This window comes from Microcebus murinus, chromosome 14, assembly GCF_040939455.1.
Source record: "Microcebus murinus isolate Inina chromosome 14, M.murinus_Inina_mat1.0, whole genome shotgun sequence".
In the NCBI taxonomy this organism is placed as follows: domain Eukaryota; kingdom Metazoa; phylum Chordata; class Mammalia; order Primates; family Cheirogaleidae; genus Microcebus; species Microcebus murinus.
Window position 1 is genome coordinate 53,096,366 of NC_134117.1, and position 21,883 is coordinate 53,118,248.

Here is a 21,883-nt window from a genome sequence, read left to right on the forward strand (position 1 = left end):
GCTCGAGGTCAGGAGTTCAAAACCAGCCTGAGCAAGAGCGAGACCCCGTCTCTACTATAAATAGAAAGAAATTAATTGGCCAACTGATATATATATAAAAAAAAAAAAATTAGCCGGGCATGGTGGCGCATGCCTGTAGTCCCAGCTACTCGGGAGGCTGAGGCAGTAGGATTGCTTGAGCCCAGGAGTTTGAGGTTGCTGTGAGCTAGGCTGACGCCACGGCACTCACTCTAGCCTGGACAACAAAGCGAGACTCTGTCTCAAAAAAAAAAAAAAAAAAAAAAAAAAAGATTGCCTCCAGTTCTCCATGGCCTCCACCTTCCCAAGCTGAAGCAGCCTGCTTAGAACAGTGTCCTGAGAGGTGGGGACAGGCCAGGGCTGGCGTGTGGCTCGCCTGGCTGTAGGAACACAGGGGTCCCAAACCTCCACATGGACAGGGCCTGGCCTCACTTGTCGTGGCATTGAGTGGTGTGACACATACTGCAGAATTGCAAGGTCTCAGGATCTCTGTGGCCCGAGCATCCTCAGGAGTGTCATTCATACCTCCAGGGATGTGAGGCTCACTACCTATCGAAGCGGCCTGTTCTGCTGTCAGACGGCTATATTGACCTGTTACGAGCGTGAGCCAAATGGACTGCCTTGTAACGCCCGTCTGTCGGGGATCTAGAAGCTGGGCTTATGCAAAGGCCCAGCGGTCCCTGCTCTGAGTGAACCACCTTGCAGGCATGAGTGAGAGTTTTCCCCGTGATCAGAGCTACCATTTATGGAGCTCCTCTGACATGGCAACTATTTTTATTTTATGAGTCTTAAATGAAATAATGTGTGTGCTCTCAGCACCATGCCAGCACAGATTAAGCACTTAGCAGATGACAGCTGTTGTTATAATTATTACAATGACATTGTATCGTGTACTTTCTCTGTGCTGGCGGGGTGCTGAGCCCGTAGGTGCAGGGGTCTGTGTGGTTCTCCTGCGGCTCTGTGAGGAGGGCGCTGCTGGCCTCATGCACCCGGACACTTTCTAGCAATACTGTGAGGCAATCCTCTTGGCTTACAAGAGAAGAGAATATCGATTCCATTACTCCTTTTCTTGTTATTCCTCACAGATATACCGAGAAACAGGTAAAATCACAGGGATTATGGTCCCTCTCTTCAAGGGGAAATTAAGGCACAGCCAGGGACCTGGCCAAGGTTGCATAGTGGGGGCAGGAATCTGGCTCTTCTGATTCCAAATCCGTGTTTCTTTTCCCACGCCTTAGTTTAGTATGGTATTAAATGGAAGTGGATGCGAATAGCAGTAGGTGAGTCACTTATTGAGTGCCTACTGTGTGCCAGGTTCACTTGAAGGGCTGTGCAAAGGTGAGCAAGACTGATTTGTCTTTTGGGCCAGTTGGAGAGGGTTGGCCATTCCCCGTGTCTGTCCGTCTGTCTGTCTCATACACTCACACACCCACACACAGCGGAGTAGTGGTATGTGTCTGAAGGTGGGGCAGCCAGGGAGGAAGAGGGCTCTGGGAGGCTGAGCTCAGCAGCCCCGGCCCCGGCGTGCAGGTTAGCGGTGGCCGTCGTCACGCTGCAGTGAGGGCTGAGCCGTGGCCGTGGGGGAGCCTGGCCCTCCCTAGCACTCCCAGCCAGCACGGTCACCCCTGTGTCTCTGCCTGTCCCAGCCCAGCCTACGGAGGCCACCCGTGCGCAGGGCCCACGTTCGAGTACCAGGTGTGCAACAGCGAGGAGTGCCCCGGGCCCTACGAGGACTTCCGGGCCCAGCAGTGTGCCAAGCGCAACTCCTACTACACCCACCAGAACGCCAAGCACAGCTGGGTCCCCTACGAGCCTGAGGACGGTGAGCGGGCCCTGCCCCCCTTCCCTCCCCGAGTCCTTGGGCAGCTGCCGGGGCTGTGTGTGCCCAGGCAGGACCTCCCCTGTCTGCGCCTGCCAGCGAAGGTGAGGGACAGTGGGGGTGCCAGAAGGGACATACCCTGTTCAGGCCTGCACATTGCACATCTCTGGGGCCACTGTCCCCATCAAGGCCACCTCTGGTTTGTGTACTTATGATGACAATTTTCTGGCAGATGCAATAAAGTGTCTTGAGGAAGGGGCTCTTCACCCAGAGGTGCTGCGGGGGCCAGCAGCGGTGTTGGCTTTTAAGGTTGGCCACCTTTCAGACATCTGTCCTTACCTGCACAGAAATGAACTGTACAGGTGTGGGCGACCTTCGCTTTACATGACCAGTGTCCTGAGAAGCTCAGTGCTATCAATGCCATGTTTTTAGGTTTTTCTGCCTAGGTTGCTATTTCAGCAGTCACTGAGGGTGATTTTGAAAGGCAGGCATGGGGGGGGGGAGCCTGTGGGACCCTCCCACTGACCACTCCAGCCCGCCCTGGGATAGACACGGGCCACAGGGCTCAGTCAGAAGGTCTGAATTTGGGGACCACGCTGGTGCCAGTTCCCGTATGTTTTCAAGCATGTCCAGTGATGGCTCCCGGGGCAGCAGTGCGTCCGGCAAAGGGCTGGGACTCATGGTGTCTTAGAGCCTCAAGCTGGAAGGGCCCCAACAGTCCTCTGACCCCACCTGTCTCCTATCTGCCTCCGTGTGACCCTCCATGGACAGACGCTCACTCCCTACCATACAGCCCTCGGCCCCTTTGCACCCGTTATGGTGGCCTTTCCTCCGCTGAGCCTGGGGTTGGCCCCAGGACCCTAAGCTCTTCAGCTCATGTTTAGAATGACAGAGTCATCATGTTGGAAGGGATCTCAGAGGCCTGTCATTGCCAGACCCACCCCCAGAGTATCCCTGCAGGGGGGTGTCTTATCTCTGCTTGGATTCTTCCCACGCTGGGGAGCTCACCACTGCCTTGCCCTGTTGGCTGCCAGAGCCCTGCCTGCCTGGGTGCACCGGGCAGGAGCCTGCCTGTCTTCTGGAGGGTGGAACCACTGCCAGGCCGAGGTCCCACTAGGAATCTGGCTCCGTGCGTGAGATCCAAGGTGATCCTACAGGTTGTGGCTCTGGATTTCAATCCTGCGTGCTGGAGGCAAGGAGTCAGCAGCTGTCCTGGGAGCCCAGGCACCAGGAGCAGGGAGCCAGACAGGCCCCTTAGAAACTGGCTGAGGGAGGCTTGCTTTGAAAGCCTTCCAGATCTGTTCAGAAAGCAAAGGAGCAAACACAGTGTGGGCAGGGGAGTGGTTGGGAGACCTATGGGATAACTGGGCTTTGGGCTTTTCCCAGGACTCTTAGACAAATTCCAGGAAATTAGCTAAGCCCCCAACCTCCCTGTTTCTAAGAAGCACAGTAAGTGTTTATATGTTCTCTGGAACCTCCTTATTAGGACATCTATAGCCCAGATAGAGAAGAAATCGTTTGTTAGAACCAGAAAGGACCCCTTCCCTCTCTGACTGCTGTTCCATTTTGCAAACCAGGAGACCACTGTTCTGCCTTTCTTTCATGCAGCCTTCTAATGTTTGTGAACATGTTAAAGTACACCGTCATGCATGTGCCCAGGGAACTGCTGTAGAGGTCAGAACAGGGCTAAAGCCGGACTGCCTGGATTAGAATCCTGGCTGAACTACTTGCTGTAAGGCTGTGCAGCCTTGAACAAGTTCCTTAACCTCTCTGGTCCTCCTCTGTAATGCTAGAACCTACTTCATTGGGATGTTGAGAGGGTTAAATGAGTTAATTCACATGAAAAGCATTTAAAGTTGTATTTTAAGGGCGTGTAAAGGTTTTAGAAATAGTTGATGCCTAGTAAGCACTCACTAATTGTTGGCTTATTGCTATTATTTTATCACTTGATTTTTTTTTCAATAACCTGATGTGGCATTTCACTGATCAGGCGTAATAAAAATAGAGAACCGAAGCTCAGAGAGGTCAGATCATTTGCCCAAGGTCACACAGCTGATCATAAATGACACAGCAGGGATTTTAAGCCCCTACTCCACACCCACTGCTCCGGCGCTGCCCAGAGCTGGCCCCGGGGCTTCCTGGCCAGCCCACTTGCTCCGAGCCTAGCTGGGGGCTTAGCGTGGTCCCTCTCCCCACAGATGCCCAGAAATGCGAGCTGATCTGCCAGTCGGCGGACACGGGGGACGTGGTATTCATGAATCAGGTGGTCCACGACGGGACACGCTGCAGCTACCGGGACCCGTACAGCGTCTGTGCCCGCGGCGAGTGTGTGGTGGGTGCCCCTCCGGGCTGCCGACCCCCTGCTGGCACAGGGAGACCGGGGGGCTGTGCCGTGGCCCCTCCTGCCCCCGGGAAGACAAGCATTGCCTCACCTGCCCCACTCATGACACGCTTTGGCCCTCAACATGGCCTTGCCGCCCAGCCCCGTTGAGGAGAGAGGAGACGGCAAGAATCCTTACCGCGCCAGGTTTAAGGCCTCACCCAGGTCACATGGCAGATTCGTGCCAGGGCCCGGCCAGGGACACTTCTTGGGCCAGGCTTCCTCTCCCGGCCAGGGCCCGGGGAAGGGGCAGGGGCCAGGGGCTGCTGCCTGGGGTAGCGCTGGGAGTAGGGGAACCTCCTCCCACTGACCTCCCCTCTGGTCTCAGCCTGTCGGCTGTGACAAGGAGGTGGGGTCCATGAAGGCCGATGACAAGTGCGGAGTCTGTGGCGGTGACAACTCACACTGCAGGACCGTGAAGGGGACACTGGGCAAGGGCTCCAAGCAGGCAGGTGAGCTGGGTGGGCTGGGGCAATGGGGGGTGACTGGGGTCCTGGCCACCCCTTCCTCCTTGAACCGAGCCATGGCCCAGGGCAGGGGGAGGGGCCCTGGAGCCTGACTTCCGGACCTTCCTGGGCTGCCCAGGGCTGCTGAGCCGCTGGTCACATCATCTCCTGGGCATGCTGCTGCCGGAGTTTGTGGCCAAGAAGCTCCAAGAAGCATTTTTCTGCCAGGCAATGTGATAAGATGAGAGCTCAGCCATCTCTTTGGCTCTAAGGCTCTTACTGGGGGGGAGGGGTCAGACAGGGCTGAAATGGTAGCCAAGACTGGACTGATAATTTTCTTTTCCTCTCTTACATTTTTTTGTAAACCTGTGACACCTCTTACTTTGAACTCCTAGGATCTTTGAGTTCCTTGATTTTCATCTCCACCTCAAATCTGACCAAATTTGCTGGAGAAAAGGGCCAGATTATTAGTCCTTTACACTTTAGTATGAACTGGATGTATTTCTCCTTTGGGATATTGCAGTTGTGCCTCGCCTTTCATTGTGAAGGGGGAAGGTTGGTGCCTCCAAGAAAGGCTTGTTTTCAGGCCTTGGAAAGGGATGGCCATGGGGGCTGAGGACAGTCTTGTGGGATCTTCATGGCCTGTTTCATCTAAATCGCTTCAGTAGCAAGTAGCTTAAGGCATGGGAAGAAAGAAGAGGAGAGAAAGCCAGAGGAGCAGACAGGAGATGAAGGGGTAGAAGTGAGAGAAGAAGAGGGTCACAGAAGTGGGAAATAATAGTGACTCTCACATGCACAGAGGCTCTTAAAAGTTACAGGGCACGTTAAGCTAGAGCATGTCATTTGATCCTCCCAGCACCCCACGGGGAAGGTCCCATCCCTAGTTTACAAATGAGGAAACAGAGGTTTGGAGAGGTGCAGTGATCAAATGGGATGTTCCTGGGTACCCGGTGGGGAGTGGGGGGTGCTGGCAGTGGGGCCTCCAGCTCAGGATGCTCACTGCTCTTCCGGATCCTGTGTGGCAGCAGCCAAACTGGTGCAGATCCCGGCAGGTGCCAGGCATATCCAGATTGAGGCCCTGGAGAAGGCTCCCCACCACATCGGTGAGTGCTGGGGTATGGGGAGAGGGCAGCGGGGCCTGGCCATGGCCCCCGATTTGGGGGAGCCAGGCGAGCAGAGGGCGAGATTCTAGTGTAGGGGGAATTTCACAAACTTAAATAATGGATAGAGAACCCCTTTTCCTTTCCTTTCCTTTCCTTTCCTTTCCTTTCCTTTCCTTTCCTTTCCTTTCCTTTCCTTTCCTTTCCTTTCCTTTCCTTTCTTTCTTTCTCTCTTTCTCTCTCTCCCTCTCCCTCTCCCTCTCCCTCTCCTCTCTCTCTCTCTCTCTTTCTTTTTGAGATAGCATCTTTCACTGTTGCCTGGGCTAGAGTGCAGTGGCCCAGTCATAGCTTGCTATAACCTTGAACTCCTGGGATTAGCTTCCTGAATAGCTAGGACTATAGGTGCATGCTACCATGCCCAGCTAACTTTTTCTGTTTTTTGTAGAGATAGGGTCTCACTATGTTGCCCAGGTTGGTCTTAAACTCCTGGACTCAAGGGATCCTCTCAGCATCCCAAAGTGCTGGGATATAAGTCACCATGCCTAGCCTAATTTATTTTCTAATTTGCATTGAGTAGGTAACCCATTCCATGGTTTGAATATCAGAATGTCTAAAAGGGGTAAAGAGTCCCTTTTCTACTCTTGTCCCCTGGGGGCAACCACAGTTAATAATTTCTTGTGCACACAGATGGCTTTTAAAGGTAAACCATTTTTATAGAGTGTACCAGTCAGCTTTCACAGCGCAACATACCACCTCAAAACTTAGTGGCTTCAAACAATTGTTCATTAACTGCTGGGTCTGTGGGTTATCAGTTTGGGCTGGTCTCTGCTAGTCGGTTCTTCTGCTCATCTGCCTGGATGGACTCATGCCAGTGTTGTCAGTTGGTAGGTCTGCTGGGAGCTATTGGTCTAGGATAGCCTAACTCACATGTCTGGTGGTTGGTACTGGCTGTCAGTTGGGGTTATGCAAGTAACAGGGCCATGTCCTCAACAGGGTAACATGGTGTTATTCACATGGTGTATGTCCTATTCCTCAAGAGTTGCAAGACAGGGCAAGCCCCAGTGTGTAAACACTTTTCAAGTCTCTGCTTGCATCATGTTTTCCAATGTTCCATTGGCCCAAGTCACAGGGCCAAGCCCAGATTCAAGGGGTAGAAGAGAGACAGTGTGTAGACCTGTTTTGAGTGAGAAGGGCTCAGGTGGGGAGGAGTGACAGGTAGACAGGGGAGTCCCAGGGCCCACTGGGAAGGCCTTGAATGTCATATTCATGGCCCCCTGTGGAGAGGAGTAGAAATTGCTGTGACCCTCTCGCCCCACCGGCCAGTGGTGAAGAACCAGGTGACGGGCAGCTTCATCCTCAACCCCAAGGGCAAGGGAGCCACGAGCCGGACCTTCACCGCCATGGGCCTGGAGTGGGAGGACACAGTGGAGGACTCCAAGGAGAGCCTCAAGACCAGTGGGCCCCTACCCGAGGCCATCACTGTCCTGGTGAGCTACACTGCATGTGGTGGCCCCTGCCTGCTCCCTTGTCCCCCTAGCTGCCACCTCTGTCACCGAGCTGGCGGGGGCCTGGTGGAAACCATCTTTCTGGCAAGGCCAAGGCACCCCCTCCTTCCTGGGGTCAGCTCCTCTTCTGTGCTTAAAAGCTGGCAGGATGGCGAGTGAGGAGGGGAAAAGGAAAGGGTTGTCTCCTCGCTGTCAGACCCCAGACGCCACACACGGGGAGTCTGTTCTCCTTAATGTAGGGTCAGAAGTGGGGACTGGTGGGAAGTGTCAGCAGGGGCAGGCTGGCTCCCCATGTCACCCTGGCACCATGGAGAGTCAGCACGTGTCATGGCATGGCCAGCAACTGAGTCCATGAGTGGCATCCTTGGGCCTTTTAAGGCAGCTGACTCGGGTGTGCCGGCCTCCTGAGAAGAGGACAGGGCCACTGTCCTGGCTGGGCCCATCTCTACCCACACCTTACTTCCTAAACCATCAGCCAGGGCTCGTGGAGCAGGGATTGTTAACCCAGCAGACCGGACCACGAGGAGCTCCATATTTGGCCCTGGCTGTGGCAGGTTCTTGTGTCACCCTCACCAGTTAGGGAGCTCCTGGAGGTTAAGCTGTGAGGCCTATTGGTGTCAGCATGTTAATTCAATCCAACCCATATTTTCCATTTGCCTTACGTTTATTGACCACCCATGCATCCATGACCAGCTGATTTGAATACCAAGGCCATTTGTGGAGAAAGGACAGTCTCTTCAAGACACAGTCCAGCCGGGCGCGGTGGCTCACGCCTGTAATCCTAGCTCTCTGGGAGGCCGAGGCGGGCGGATTGCTCGAGGTCAGGAGTTCGAAACCAGCCTGAGCAAGAGCGAGACCCCGTCTCTACTATAAATAGAAAGAAATTAATTGGCCAACTAATATATACAAAAAATTAGCCGGGCATGGTGGCACATGCCTGTAGTCCCAGCTACTTGGGAGGCTGAGGCAGGAGGATCCCTTGAGCCCAGGAGTTTGAGGTTGCTGTGAGCTAGGCTGACGCCACGGCACTCACTCTAGCCTGGACAACAAAGCGAGACTCTGTCTCAAAAAAAAAAAAAAAAAAAAAAAAAAAAAAAAAGACACAGTCCTGTGACAATTGGATATAAACATGCAGAAGAATGAAGTTGGACCCCTACCTCACACCATCCGTAAAACTTAAATCAAAATAGATCAAATGCCTAAATATAAGAGCTAAAACCATAGAACTCATAGAAGAAAACAGAGGGGTAAATCTTTATGACCTTGGATTCTTAGCTGTGCACCAAAAGAGAAAATAGGTAATTTAGACTTTATCAAGACTGAAAACTTTTATGCATGAGATGACATTATCAAAGTGAAGAGACCACGTGCAGGACAAGAGAAAAATCTTGCAAATCACGTCTCTGGTGAGGGCCCAGCACCAAGACTGTGCCCGTTGACCGTCCTGCAGAGCCAGGCCATGTGACGCTCTAGCATGTGGAACTGATTGGCAGGTGCAGCTCCTGCCCCCGTTAGAACTTAGGCCAGTGGAAGGGAAGGGTGTTCACAGGCCCACCGCTGCTCTCAGCAGGTGTTTAGCCTGAGTTTGTCACGTGGCCGCTGGTCTGAATGCTTCCCCCACCAGCCACGCTCGGCGCAACCTCATCCCAGCATTCCCTGGTTCTGCTCCGACCCCACAGCCTTCTCTAGCCCTCCTCCCTGCCCCACCCAGGCCTTACTTCTTTCTCCGGTCCTGTGCGGCCTCCTGCTTCCCCTCAGGTGCTCCCCCCAGCTGAGGGTGGCCCCCGCAGCAGCCTGGCCTACAAGTACGTCATCCATGAGGACCTGCTGCCCCTTATTGGGAGCAACAACGTGCTCCTGGAGGAGACGGACACCTACGAGTGGGCGCTCAAGAGCTGGGCGCCCTGCACCAAGGCCTGTGGGGGAGGTACTGGCTCTCCCGACCCCGCAGGGCCTCTCGAGCGGTGGGGATGGGGGGCTGAGATTTGATGGGAAACTGAGGCCCAGTGGGAGGCCACAGCTTTCCTTGGTAATCTGGGGGTCCATTTGACATGTCCTTGTTCATGCCTCAGTTTCTCTTTGGAGATCTCTAGTGTGTGGAAGCTGCTTTGGGCCGGGCATGTAGGATGGAGCTGGGGTGCTAGAGTGGTCCCCAGAGCAGGGCGTCTGCCCTATGAGCTCGCCCACTGTGGGGACAGGCCGCCATGCAGAGCCACTTCCCCACAGTGAGACGGGGCTGTCAGGAAGGTGTCCTGCAGCAAGCGATGGGCAGGTGGGCGCGCAGAGGCACACAGGGAGGTGGGAGCGGCCCTCAAGGCTCCCCCAGGACACTGCCCCTGAGGCCCTGGCAGACCAGGCCCATGGCAGCCTGCCCTCCCACAGGGCTGCAGTTCACCAAATACGGCTGCCGGCGCAGACGTGACCACCACATGGTGCAGCGGCACCTGTGTGACCACAAGAAGAGGCCCAAGCCCATCCGCCGGCGCTGCAACCAGCACCCCTGCCCCCAGCCTGCGTGAGTGCTCCTGGGGAGGGACAAGGAGTTTGGTCCTGTGTGTTGTCCTGGTCCCTGGAGGAGGAGGAGGGCTGCTGAGCTGGCTTCTCCGAGCACCGGCTGGTGGAGACACGGCCCTGCAGCCAGGGCTCCCACCGGCCACCCTGCGTGCCCATCCATCAGAAAGAAGAGGCTTCTTTTTTCTGCTCTTGCCAGCATTCTTTTACAGCTGGGAAACCGAGGCCCAGTGTGGGAACACAGCTTTCCTTGGTAATCCGGGGGGGCCATAGAGGCAAGGTGGATTTCAGTGCTTCCGTGCTCTGGGTCCAGGTCAGGATGCTGTCCACCGCCTCCTCCCTGCCCGGTCCTCAGCAGGCCAGGGACCCCGCCTGGCCTGCCAGCCCTCGGCTGTGGTCCGGCCCCTGATTTTGATTCCCCGGCCGGGGGGCACACTCTGAGCACAAGGTCGTGTTTTGGCATTATGTGGGGGAGCCTTCAGGGAGGAGAGAGCTGTGACTTGCGGAGGATTCAAGGTCAGGCCTTAAGCTGTTGCAGAGCCGGCGCCAGGACGTCCTCGGCCTCCACGAGGCTCCCCTGGCACCCCCGGGCAGGCCGAGGCTGAGGGTGGCTGGCCAGTAAGAAACTGCAGAGGGTCTCGTCCATCTCCTGCTTCCCTGGGGTCCTCCCTGTGGGGACAGGAACTGACTGGGCCCTGCCGACTGACAGCAGCTCCTGGGAGCCCCAGTCCTGGACATGGGACTGGGGACCAGAGCAGGAGCTGGTGGCCTCCCTGTGCCCAGACCAGGTGTCATAACCCACCCCTCCTCTGCCAGGGCAGCTCCATAACCACCCTTGGGGCTTCTCTTTTGCATGTTACTTCGTGCTGTTCCTCTCCTTTCCTCACCAATGTGTCTGACCACAGAGCGTGCGGGGTGAACTCCACCCGAGATGCTGGGTGGGTGACCCCCACCCTGGGGTTTTGTTTTGGTTTCTGCAGGAAGGGGTTGAAAGAGCCCTGGTTTCTATCAGAGGCCTCGGGAAACCGACAGGGAGTAGGAGTTGGGGCGCCCCTCCCTGCACCCCTACCAGAGCAGTTTTGTTTTTGTCTAACTCATCCAGCAGGTGTCTGCTTAAGAGGCTGTTGGAAGTTTCTCTGTGGCTAAAAGACACTTGGCTGGCCACCAGTGTAGCAGCTCGGTGCTGAAGCTCTATGGGTGATGATGGTGACAGTAATAGTGCTCTTGTACCAAGAACCCCATGGGAGGTTAGGGGATATACGATGAAAGTGTGGCTTTCGTTTGTCCCATGCACTGCACCCAGCACTCAGCACCCAGCACCCAGCACAGTACCTGCACACGGTAGGCAGACAAATATTTATGGGGCATTGAGACATCCTGATGTCAAGATGGGGTAACCATGGCTCAGAGGGGTTTCTAGCTTGCCCAAGGACAGCGTGGTGCCAGCATTTAAGTATGCATCGTACCTGTTTTTCAGGAAAGAGTAGTGACCTCCCTGAGGCCACACAGCCAGGTGGACAGTCGTCATGGGCCTCAAGTGTTCTGAAGTCCACACACACTCTCTGGCTCTCACCTGAAGCTGTCTAGGGGTGGGAGGTGGCCCCTGGGAGGAAGTGTCTCCTTGGTCTCACTTCCTTCCTCCTCATACCCTGTCTGTCTCCAGGTGGGTGACGGAAGAGTGGAGCCCCTGCAGCCGGAGCTGCGGGAAGCTGGGGGTGCAGGCTCGGGGGGTACAGTGCCTGCTGCCCCTCTCCAATGGCACCCACAAAGCCATGCCAGCCAAGGCCTGCCCCGGGGACCGGCCTGAGGCTCGGCGGCCCTGCCTCCGTGTGCCCTGCCCAGCCCAGTGGCGGACAGGAGCCTGGTCCCAGGTGAGTTTTGTCTCCTGGAGGGGGGAGGGGTGTGGAAGGGGGAAGGGGGGAGAGTTGTGTCTCCTGGCGGAGGTGGGCCTGAGGGACTTTCTGGTGTTCCCTGCAGGCAGTTTCTTTTTTTTTTGAGACAGAGTCTCTCTCTGCCCGGGCTAGAGTGCCATGGCATCAGCCTAACTCGTAGCAACCTCAAACTCCTGGGCTCAAGCCATCCTCCTGCCTCAGCCTACAGCTGGGACTACAAGCATGTGCCACCATGCCCGGCTAATTTTTTTCTATATATTTTTTTTTAGTTGGCCAATTAATTTCTTTCTATTTTTAGTAGAGAGAGGGTCTCACTCTTTGCTCAGGCTGGTCTCGAACTCCTGACCTTGAGTGATCTGCCCACCTCGGCCTCCCAGAGTGCTAGGATTACAGGTGTGAGCCACCATGCCCGGCCTAAGGCAGAGTTTCTGGCAGAATTTCTCTCCCCACATCTCATCTGGTTTTCCTCAAAACAAAGTTGAACAGCTCCCACGTACGCTGTGCTGCTGTGCCTGGTCTCCGTGCCAGGCCTTTGCACCCACTCATTGACTATCTCCTGCGAGCTCCCCCCAGTGATAGGAGGCATGGGTTAATGTCCCCGTGTCCCAGCTGAGCAGGATTCAAGCACATTCTTGCATTCAAGAAGTTTTTACTGAGCACCAGCTGTGTGCCATGCATTGTACTGGGAATTCGGGAACCCGGCATCACCAGGCAGACCTGTCTTGCCCTTGGGCCCCCACAGTCCCATGAGGGGGGCGTAGTTGACAAGTCAGCCAACCACAGAAGTGTTCACAGAGAACAGCTGGGGCTGTGTGGGAGTCCCCGGGGCAGCATGATCAAGGACAGAGGTAGTCAGGGAGGGCTTCTCTGAGGAGGTGTTGTTCAGGCTGACACCTGAGGGATGAGCCACAGGAGGAGACTGAGGCAGGAACAATTGTACAATGTTCCAGAAGCTTCGAGGACAGTGGGGCTAGAGTTACGGGGAGGATGATGTTGGAGAGGCTGCAGGGCTTTGCAAAGAGTTTGGATTTATCCTAAGCGCAATGGGAAACTATTGAAGAGTGATGCAAGTTCTGATTTCGGGTTTCAAAGACCACTGCGGCAGCTCTGTCGAAAGCTAATTGTGGGGAGGCCAGGGTAGGAAAGGGGAGACAGCAATGGGGCTGCAGAGTAATCCTGTGCTCTGTAGCTTGGGCTCTGGAGGTGGCCACAGGGGAATGTTTGCTGTCTTGGGTTTTCTCTTAAACACTCATTTGATGTGAACCTGGAAGATATGAAGCCAAGGGAAATAAGCCTCACACTGAGGACAAACACTGTGTGGTTCCACTTAGTATGAAGTACTTAACATAAAGTACTCAATATGGAGTACTTAGAGTAGTCTCACTCACAGAGGCAAAAGATCGGATGGTGGTTGCCAGGGGCTGGGGAGTGGGCAGGGAATGGGAAGTTATTGTGTAATGCGTGAGGAGTTTCAGTTTGGAAAGAAGGAAAAATTCTGGAAATGACTGGTGGTGACGGTTGCACAACAATGCGAATGTACTTAACGCTACTGAACTGTGCGAGGAGAAGTGGTTAAGGTGGTGAACTTTGTTGTGCAGGTATTACCACAATTTTAAAAAACTCATTTGATCAAGGCCATCAGCACAATGATGTTTATTGTGATAGGAAAATATTCCGAACTATCCTAAATGTCCCCCTACAGGAGGTTGGACAAAGAAATCATGATGTGTTTGTATGATGAAATACTATACAGCAGGAAAAACGAATACACTTGAACTGTGCTTACTAGTTCTAGATAAACCTCTACTAATCCAGAATAAATTTAGGTGAGAAAAAGCACTGTGGGAAGAAGGGTAAAAACGCACGTCCAACGAATGTCATCTCCTTAACATTTGAGAGGCACACGCAATACTTGAAAACAGTCCAGGACGCTTATTTATTAAAGCCGCTGGCGGCATCTGGGCAGGCGTTTGTGAACAACTCCATACTTTCCCATATGCCTGGAATATTGCATAATACGGAGTATTTTTAGAGCCTGAAAACTCTCATGCCTTTCGTGCAGATTTTATGTTCTTCTCCATCATATAGATGACTTCATCCATTTTGACATAAAATAGAAAGATTGCTGGTCCTCAAAGGACCTTATAAATAAAACTAACAGAGTTGGCAGATGGTGGAAGATACTGGCCCTTTTGAAATCAAAGCAAAATACAGAGACGAATCTCTAAATCTAACGTTTTGTTTGGGAAGCAAGAATTGTAATCTGGGGCATACGCATGGATAGGGTGGTCTTTGGTGTGTATGAAGAACAAAAGAAAGGCTGGGGGTTTATTAGAAAGAAAAGGGTTACGTATTGTTTTGAATGAAAGCTCTTTGGCACTAGGGAAGCTCTTGGGAGCTGGCAGGCTCTGAGTGGGGACAGGCTCTGACAGCTGGCAAGCTCTGACAGCGGCGGGGAAGACTGGTCTCAGAGTTAGGGCAGGTTGTGTCAGCAGCTACTGGGTAGAACTGGTCTTAGGGTTCCAGCAGGCCGTTTCAGCAGCTGTGCTGGCAGAACACGCGGTTCTTGGAGCAGGTGGTATGTATGTGCCCGAGTGCTTTTTTTCACCCTGGCCCCTGGGCTCTAACTTAGTTGGGTGTGACAAGAATGACCCAGTTCCTATAATCAACTTTCACAGCCCCTTGTGACCCTGGCAAAGCACTCAAGAGCTATTAGCTGTTGTTTCTATTGTTCAGCCTGGGAGGATGAGTCATGTTTGTCCCGTGGTTCTGTGTGGCCCCATGACCCTCGTGTCTTGCTCAGTGGTCACGTGTCCAGTGTAAGACATGGAGCCCTACAGGTTCTTCCTCATCCAGTGGAGAGGCCGTGGTCAACCTTAAAAAGTGACCTGGTCACGTTGGGCAGCCTTGCCTTCTTGGAGTCCCTGCCCCTCCACCCCAGGACCCCTCATGACCCATTTGTCACATAAGAGGTGTGTCAGGTCCAGGGGACAAAGTGTGTGGCAGCCCCTGCAAATGGTGGTCCTCTGTTGCCACCTCCTGCACCCACACCTTCCCCTCTTAGGGAAGAGGATGCTTTTGAGCATACCTCTGCCAGCCGATGGTTGGTGAATTGAGTGTCAAGATCATTGACTATCAGAGCTAGAAGGGTCCGTGGACTCCCTGTCACCCAGCTCTCTTGGTTCATAGAGTTGGAAACCAAGCCAGTGGGGCAGCAGGTGCCACAATCCAGGCCCGCGCCCCCCATTAGCAAGATGTCATATGCAAGTCAGCCTGCTGCAGGTCAAGACCCGTGGTGGATTGCAGCCGGGGACTTTGCAGAGTGATACACAAAATGTTTAAGAACTCAGGCGGCACAGACCAAACACAGTGGATGCAGGTGGTAGGAGCTGGAATGGGGCCCTGGAGGCTTCCTACCCCGAGCCAGAGGTTAACTATTTAGATTACGGAAAGCCTGGGGCTGTAAGCTCTTTGCCACTGGTACAGAGTGTTTGGCATCGGGCGTGGGGTCTTGCTGAGGCTCTGTGCGAGCAGCCCTTGCATGTCTCTCTGGGCAAGGGAAGGCGTGGCACTCTGCTTTGTACCCTTTCTGTCCCCTGGCACTGGCTGGACTCGGCACTCACTGGCCCGTCCTCTGTCTCTCCACCCACCCCACCCCCGGTGGCTGTGGCCTGGCCCTGACCTGCCACGGCAGTGCTCGGCCACCTGCGGGGAGGGCATCCAGCAGCGGCAGGTGGTGTGCCGGACCAGCACCAACAGTCTCGGCCAGTGCGAGGGGGAGAAGCCGGACACCGTCCAGGTCTGCAGCCTGCCCTCCTGCGGAGGTGAGCGGATGGGGCAGACAGGCCAGGCCCAGCTCCCCAGCCTGGACCCAAGTCCCAGCCCCTTGTAAATCCCACACCCTACAGCTGCTTCTGCCTGCTCACAGGAAATCTCCAGAACTCCACGGTGAAGGCTGACGTCCAGGAACCTGTGACTCCAGAGGGGCAGTGGGTTCCACAGTCCGGACCCCTACATCCCGTTAACAAGATACCAGCAAGTAAGTGCAGCCTTCGGCCCCACCCCCTCCCCACACTTTCAGCGGCCCAGCGTTGCAGCGTGGGGCGTGAGGCAGGGCAGGCTCAGCTTGCACCGTCGGTGTGACCCGAGCTCCCTGGATGCCTCGGCTGTGACGTAGGGATGATGCCGTGCTGGTCCCTGGCCCCTTATCTGCAATTCCAAAATGCTTATTTCTAAGTTTGGTGCAGAGTCATTTGGTGGCAAAATCCAACCTGAATTAACAACAACAAAAAAAATCATTTATTCTTTTGGTACAGAAAAATTGCCGTATTTGGTTACAAGGTGGTATCACAGACCCCACTGCGGGTGTTCTGCAATATAAACACGCACAGTATTACTTTTCTGACCTCAGAACTTCTGAATTCTGAATTGTATTTGGTTCCAAGATTTTCAGAGAAGCCATTGTAGGTCTGAGGTGCTTTTGTTGTGCTGAATTAAGAGGGAGAGTGTGTACACCCCTGCCCAGCTGTCAGCTAATGAGACGACAGGAGGAATAATTCGTCCCTGCCCCATAGTCAGGGGCCCATCAGTTCATCCTGCCACCTTTACATTCCCCCATCCACGAGTAGCTATGTGCTGAGCTCCTGCTCCATGCCAGGCTGTGTGTGCCACTCTCCCTTCCTGGGTTCCGCTCTCCTTCCCTTCCTCACCCTCCCAAGGACCCATGTTTGGCAAGATGAGTGGCAGAAAAGTCACAGACCTTAACTCCTAGTTAGAGGACCAGTCGGCTGTGTGACCTCGTGCAAACCCCTTAACCTCTCTTAGCCCAGCGACCTCATCTGTAAAATAAAGGGTCCTCCATGTACCTTCTGAGCTCCAACCTTGTCCCTCCTCTGCTCCCATGCTGAGGCTCAGGCTGGACAAGTTTCTGGGCTTCCTTTCGTTTTCCTCCCAAAAGCAAAGGGCAGGGCCCTGTTTCTGATCCTAACACGCTGGTGCCATCTAGGGGCCACTAGCTTTCCATTTTCTCTGATTGTTCTCTTCCTAAGTCTGCCCCTTCCTTCCTCTCTCTTCCCTCTCCCCACCCTCTCCTCACTTCTGGCAAAGAATAATAGAAAGCAAAACTCCTGCCTTCACATTCTGTTTGGAGAGACCCACGTGGATTCATTACAAAGACACTTTTAGATGATATTTTAAGCAAAGCAAACTAGTACAAGGAGCACCCTTCTATGCCAGGCACTTAAAAAATGTTATTTATAATTATGATGTCATTATTCATTGGTAAATATCAGCATTATCCCCATTTTACAGGTGAAGAAACTGAGGCTTGGAGCTTAAGTGACTTGCCCAAGCCTCACAGCTTTTAAGTGGTAGAGCCAGAAACTGAACCTAATTCTGCTTGATTCCAAATTTAGTGGTGGAGGACTTCACGTCCAGATGTGAGCTGACGGGTGACAGGGCGTTTGCTTGTCACCAGCGTGGGTTGGCTGGGCTTTAGCCTGGCGCTGGCTGGAGTGGGTCCGATTCCTCTGGGTTGATTGGGAGGGTGTGAGGGTCACCACCTCCACCTAGAGCAGCTGCAGTTAGAGTCACCCCATGTCCCAGCCACACCCCAGACTGCCCAGTCTGTCTGGGAGAAGAGCTGGCATCGGCTGTTTGTAAAGCTCCCCGAGTAATGCTCGTTTGGGGGCCCATGCTGCCAGGTTTGGGGACGAGTGACGCAGGGCCGTGGTTCTCAGACTCTCCCACACATCGGAACACCTGAGGGCTGTGAGAGCACAGTGCTCCCGAGGGTTTCTGATGCAGTAGTTCTGGATAAGGCCTGAGAACCTGCATTTCCAGCAAGCTTCCAGGTGGTGCTGATGGTGCGTGAGTGGGGACACCACTCTGGGAGCTACTGCTCTAGAGGATTCTAGTTCCCCTTCCGTATAGAAAGGGCTCAGTGTCCTGTCGGGCGGTCCTGTGCCCCTCTGGGAAGAAGCTTTATAGTGAGTCCAGGAGGGGCGGGGGGTGGAGGGCATGCAGTTGGTGGTGAGGGGGAGGTGGGGCCTGTGTCCTGATGTCCCCCCGCTGATGGACACGGGTCCTTGTGCTGTGTGTGCAGCGGAGCCCTGCCTGGGGGACAGGTCCATCTTCTGTCAGATGGACGTGCTCGGTCGCTACTGCTCCATTCCTGGCTATCACCGGCTGTGCTGCGTGTCCTGTACCAAGAAGGCCACAGGCCCCAGCGCTAGCCCAGACCCTGGCCTGACCTCAACGCCCACTGTCTCCACTCCCGGGAGCCCCTTACCAGGACCCGAGGCCCCTCCAGTTGCCGCGGAGCCCACCAGGGAGCCAGCAGGATCAGATGACCTCCAGCAAGGCCGACCGACACAGCTCCCAGGACTCCCGGACACAAGCTTCCCGGTGACCCAGCACCTTTTTGCCCCCCAGAAACTGAGCCCTAGAGCATTCTGGGGCACCTCCCCTACCACCCTGGGGGGACAGCCGTGGGGCTGGACTCAAGCACCTGTGCCAGCCTCCAAGGACAAAGGGTGGCCCAGGGAAGACCCGGAGCATCCAGGTACCAGCCTCCCTGCCACCTCCCCAGTGACATGAGCCATGCCCCACCATCCCACCAGTGACGTTTACACTGTGAGCTGCCCAGGAGCCCTGGCTCAGAGGACGCACACATGGGGCAGGGGCAGGCACAGACTTCCTTTTAAATTATTCACCTTCTTGTTGTTTGGGGCTTGACGCTCTAGCCCAGAGAGTGGGGAGGGAGGAAGACAGAGCACGGCGAGCTCTACCTGGAGATACCTCAGCGAGCAGCCCAGCAGCTGGGCCACACCTCTCAGGTGCTCCAATTGGTCTCCTGCCACAAGCTGGGCCAGCTACTGCCCCCTCCTCACAGCCTCGGGGTCCCGGGCAGGTCCGAAGCCCAGGCTGAGAGCTACCAGGGCTCTCTGCCTTCCCCAGAACTGTGGAGACCCCGTGGGGACCCTGCCTACGTGGCCCCTCTGCCAGAAAGGCAAAGCAGGGCCAGGGGAGGCGGGGCGCTCACAGCAGGTGGAGAAGAAGGGGCCGGGTGAAGGTGGCATGAGGCTTCCCGGCCCAGGGCTGGGGCGGGTGGGAGGCGGCTTGTCCCAGGCCCAGCTCTTGGTAGCCGAGGGCTCCACGCAGCTCCACCGGCCTGGGCCTTTGCTGGCTGGAGGGCAGTGCCTGTGGCCATGCTCTACTGTGGACATCACTTCTGTTCCTTCTGATAACTGCAGGTTACAGGCTGGCCTCCCAATCCCACCCTGGCCCACCAGAGAAGGGGGTTCAATACACCCTGGGCACCTGTTCTCACCGTACAGGGGTTTCCAAACTGGTGCTTAACCCCTGACTGGACCAGAACTGCAGCTTTGGTCGTGACTCTGAGCCTTGGAGGTGACTCTGTGGGACACAGAGGAGCCGTGATTTCTCAGGCTGGGCCCTCAGTCATTATCCACTGCCCAAGACAGAGGGGGTCAGGGGTCTTTTCCGCCTGGCTCAAGCTAGGCAAGAGCTGTGTGGTTCTTCGGGCACTGGGGCCCCAGGGAAGACGACCAGAGAGTCCACTCAAAGCCAGACCCTACAGGTGACCAGGGCCACCCGGGCTGAGTGCCCCAGGGCAGGATGCCAGCCCTGCCCCAGTCTGGAGTGAAGAGCACACAGTGACCCATGGTGCTGCAGGGCCTCCTCCAGGCTCACCTGCCCTCCACGTTACCTCCAAGGGACAGGTGACAGCCCTAGACCCTTTGGCTCTCAGGTGATAGCCCAGGTTCCCAGCACACCCACAGGGGTCCTCACCCCCAGGGTCCTTGCCAGGTGATAGAGGTGCTTCTCATTTCTTCCCTCCCTGGCAAAAGGGGGCTGTTCTGAGCCAGCCAGGAGGAGCAGAAGCAGTGCGCCCCTGGCCTGCAGCCGCTTAGAGAACTGAGGTGCTGGGGGGCTTCCCAGGTGCGTTCTCCACCTGCTGCCTCCTCCTCCCCCTTCCCTAGGATGCTGGGCCCACACTGGGTCATTCCCATGGGAATCAGTTAAAGGGCGTAAACTCTTGTGCCTTAGGAATCCAGGTCTTTACATTTTTATGTATTTATTAACATTGCCCTTGGTGTTTTGTTTGGGACCCCAAAAAGTTGTATGTGTTTTTCTTTTTCTCTCTCGGTTTTGGAGGAAGCGGGCAGTGAAGCCAGAACTCTACGGGGCTGTCTGGGCTGTAGCAAGAGGACTGGGGCTGGGGGACAGATGGGACGGGGGCTGGAGTCTCGTCCTTCAGCCTCCGTGACCGAGCCCCACTCACTCCGTGGCTCCTCTGAGGGGTCAAAATCAGGCCTGGGGGTCCTACTCGGGCTCCGCCGTGGAGGAGCTGTGTGGCCTTGGGCAAGTCACCGCCCAGAACTTGATCCAAAGGGCAAGGTGCCTGGGAGATAGTTTTGGGGTCTGCAGGGCATTCTGATGTCACTGTACAAGCGTGCAAGGGGTGGTTTCCTTGGAAGGTGGTGAGCGCCCTTTTCCTGGAAGAATCCAAGAAGAATAGTGGACGCTGGCTAGGAGGAGGAAGGAATGTGATGCATCTTTTTGGGCGGCGAAGGCCGAAGAACCCTGCGCTGTGGGACTGCTGACCGACCCCTCGCCCCTTGCCCGTGTCAGACATCACTAATCCATCCCCGCACTGTTTCAGTGTGTGTATCACAGGCCCCTCCCTAACACCTGTGGGACCCAAGACAAGAGTGCAAACAAGGACTCCGCCCCCACCAGCCCAGGGTGCACTCCTCTTTCCACCCCTGGTTTCATCCCTCAAGGGACTTCACACGCCTGTCTAGCCCTCATGGCCACACTCCATTCACATCCCTCTGCACACAGCCTGCCCTTGGGGGCTACCCTTTGCAGACAGCTGCCATTTGTGTATACGTGGTGACCCAGTCGCACCTTAGGGGGACTGACTTGGGGAGATGCTAGCATGAGCCCCAGAAGTGGGCTTAGGATCGTTCAGGCAGGGAATTCTATGAGCCCAGGACCCCAGAATATGGCCTGCAAGGAGGGGAACATGGGCCCTGGATGGGCACTTCCACTTGGCCCAGTGCAGTCCTTGCCATGGGGGTAGTTCTGGCAGAGTGGGGCCCTCTAGGATCTTAGCACTCTGGCTCTAACGGTGTCCTGGTACATTGCACAGGGCAGGGATGACACATGGAAAATGCGTGCCAATGTGCCTGCATCTTGTGCCCGTGGCAGACATTGCCAGTCTGTCACTGCACTGTCCCCCATTGAGCCCACTGACCCCAAAGAATCCTCTTCACGCAGTGCTCTGGGTAGTGGCCATGGATCATTGCCATCATTGGGACAAAGCGCAGGGCTAGTGGGTCTGTAATTTTAAATTGTACAACTTTAGAAACCTTTGCACCATCAGCATCTCAGGCAGAACCGCGACATCTAGAAGCAGGACTGCAGTGCTTGAACCAAGGAAGAGGATGCCAAAGCCAGCCCCAAGGAACCTCTACTGAGCTCTGGGCCCTCTGAGAGCCCAGGGTGGGGGCAAACCATCTCTAGGGAGCCTTTGGGTCCACCTGCTCCTATGAGAAATGGAAACGAAAGTGTGTATTTGCCTTGCCTACCTGTGAACACACTATGAAAAGAGTGTGGCCAGAAAATGCAAGGTGTCACAGTGATGAGGGCACCTCCTAGGAGTGACATTTCTCACTAGGTTATTCCTGGAATGGGGCTTAAGGGACCCAGTCAGCTTGAGGTGACAGATGAGCTGTCATCTATGCCACAAGAGTGGGCTCAAGTCAGAGTTTGGGTTCCCCCAGACCATAAACCTCAGCCAGTGGGGTCCTCCCCCTTCTCTAGGTACCCCATGACCCTCACACCCTGCAAGCCAAGGCTGCCTGGACTGTCGGCTTGGGCCTTGGGGACCCAGGTCATTCCCCTGACCACATGTTACCCACACTATGCGTCGAGTGTAGAACGCTCAAGACAACATCACTCTCACCCTAACAATGAGCAAAAGCCCAGTAATCTACAAAGTCATATATGTTTAGCCCATCAGAGTAGGGGTTGCAAGGCCAGCAGGTGAACTAAATTCTGAAGTATGACAAGCCCCTCTAAGGACAGACTGGACACATGGAGCCTTTGTTCAGCCTTGGTGAAGCACAGGAGGAGTGACCACCATAGAACAGGGGCGAAAATACAACTGAAATGTCAATGAAT

General features: G+C 55.1%; 1 protein-coding gene across 2 annotated transcripts in view; it reads left to right on the top strand.

The window, feature by feature from the left end:
• The window catches only part of ADAMTS14 (ADAM metallopeptidase with thrombospondin type 1 motif 14), a 75,325-nt gene extending 55,514 nt beyond the window's left edge, over window positions 1–19,811 (top strand). For both annotated transcript variants that reach the window (XM_076010074.1, XM_012762608.2), the window contains exons 12-22: window positions 1,665–1,840; window positions 4,036–4,169; window positions 4,546–4,669; window positions 5,689–5,766; window positions 7,087–7,250; window positions 9,027–9,195; window positions 9,651–9,783; window positions 11,443–11,650; window positions 15,366–15,495; window positions 15,600–15,710; window positions 17,775–19,811. In XM_076010074.1, the coding sequence (XP_075866189.1) occupies window positions 1,665–1,840; window positions 4,036–4,169; window positions 4,546–4,669; window positions 5,689–5,766; window positions 7,087–7,250; window positions 9,027–9,195; window positions 9,651–9,783; window positions 11,443–11,650; window positions 15,366–15,495; window positions 15,600–15,710; window positions 17,775–18,268 (1,921 nt within the window). In that variant the 3' untranslated portion in view covers window positions 18,269–19,811. The remainder of the gene's footprint in view (window positions 1–1,664; window positions 1,841–4,035; window positions 4,170–4,545; window positions 4,670–5,688; window positions 5,767–7,086; window positions 7,251–9,026; window positions 9,196–9,650; window positions 9,784–11,442; window positions 11,651–15,365; window positions 15,496–15,599; window positions 15,711–17,774) is intronic.
• Window positions 19,812–21,883: the final 2,072 nt, after the last annotated feature.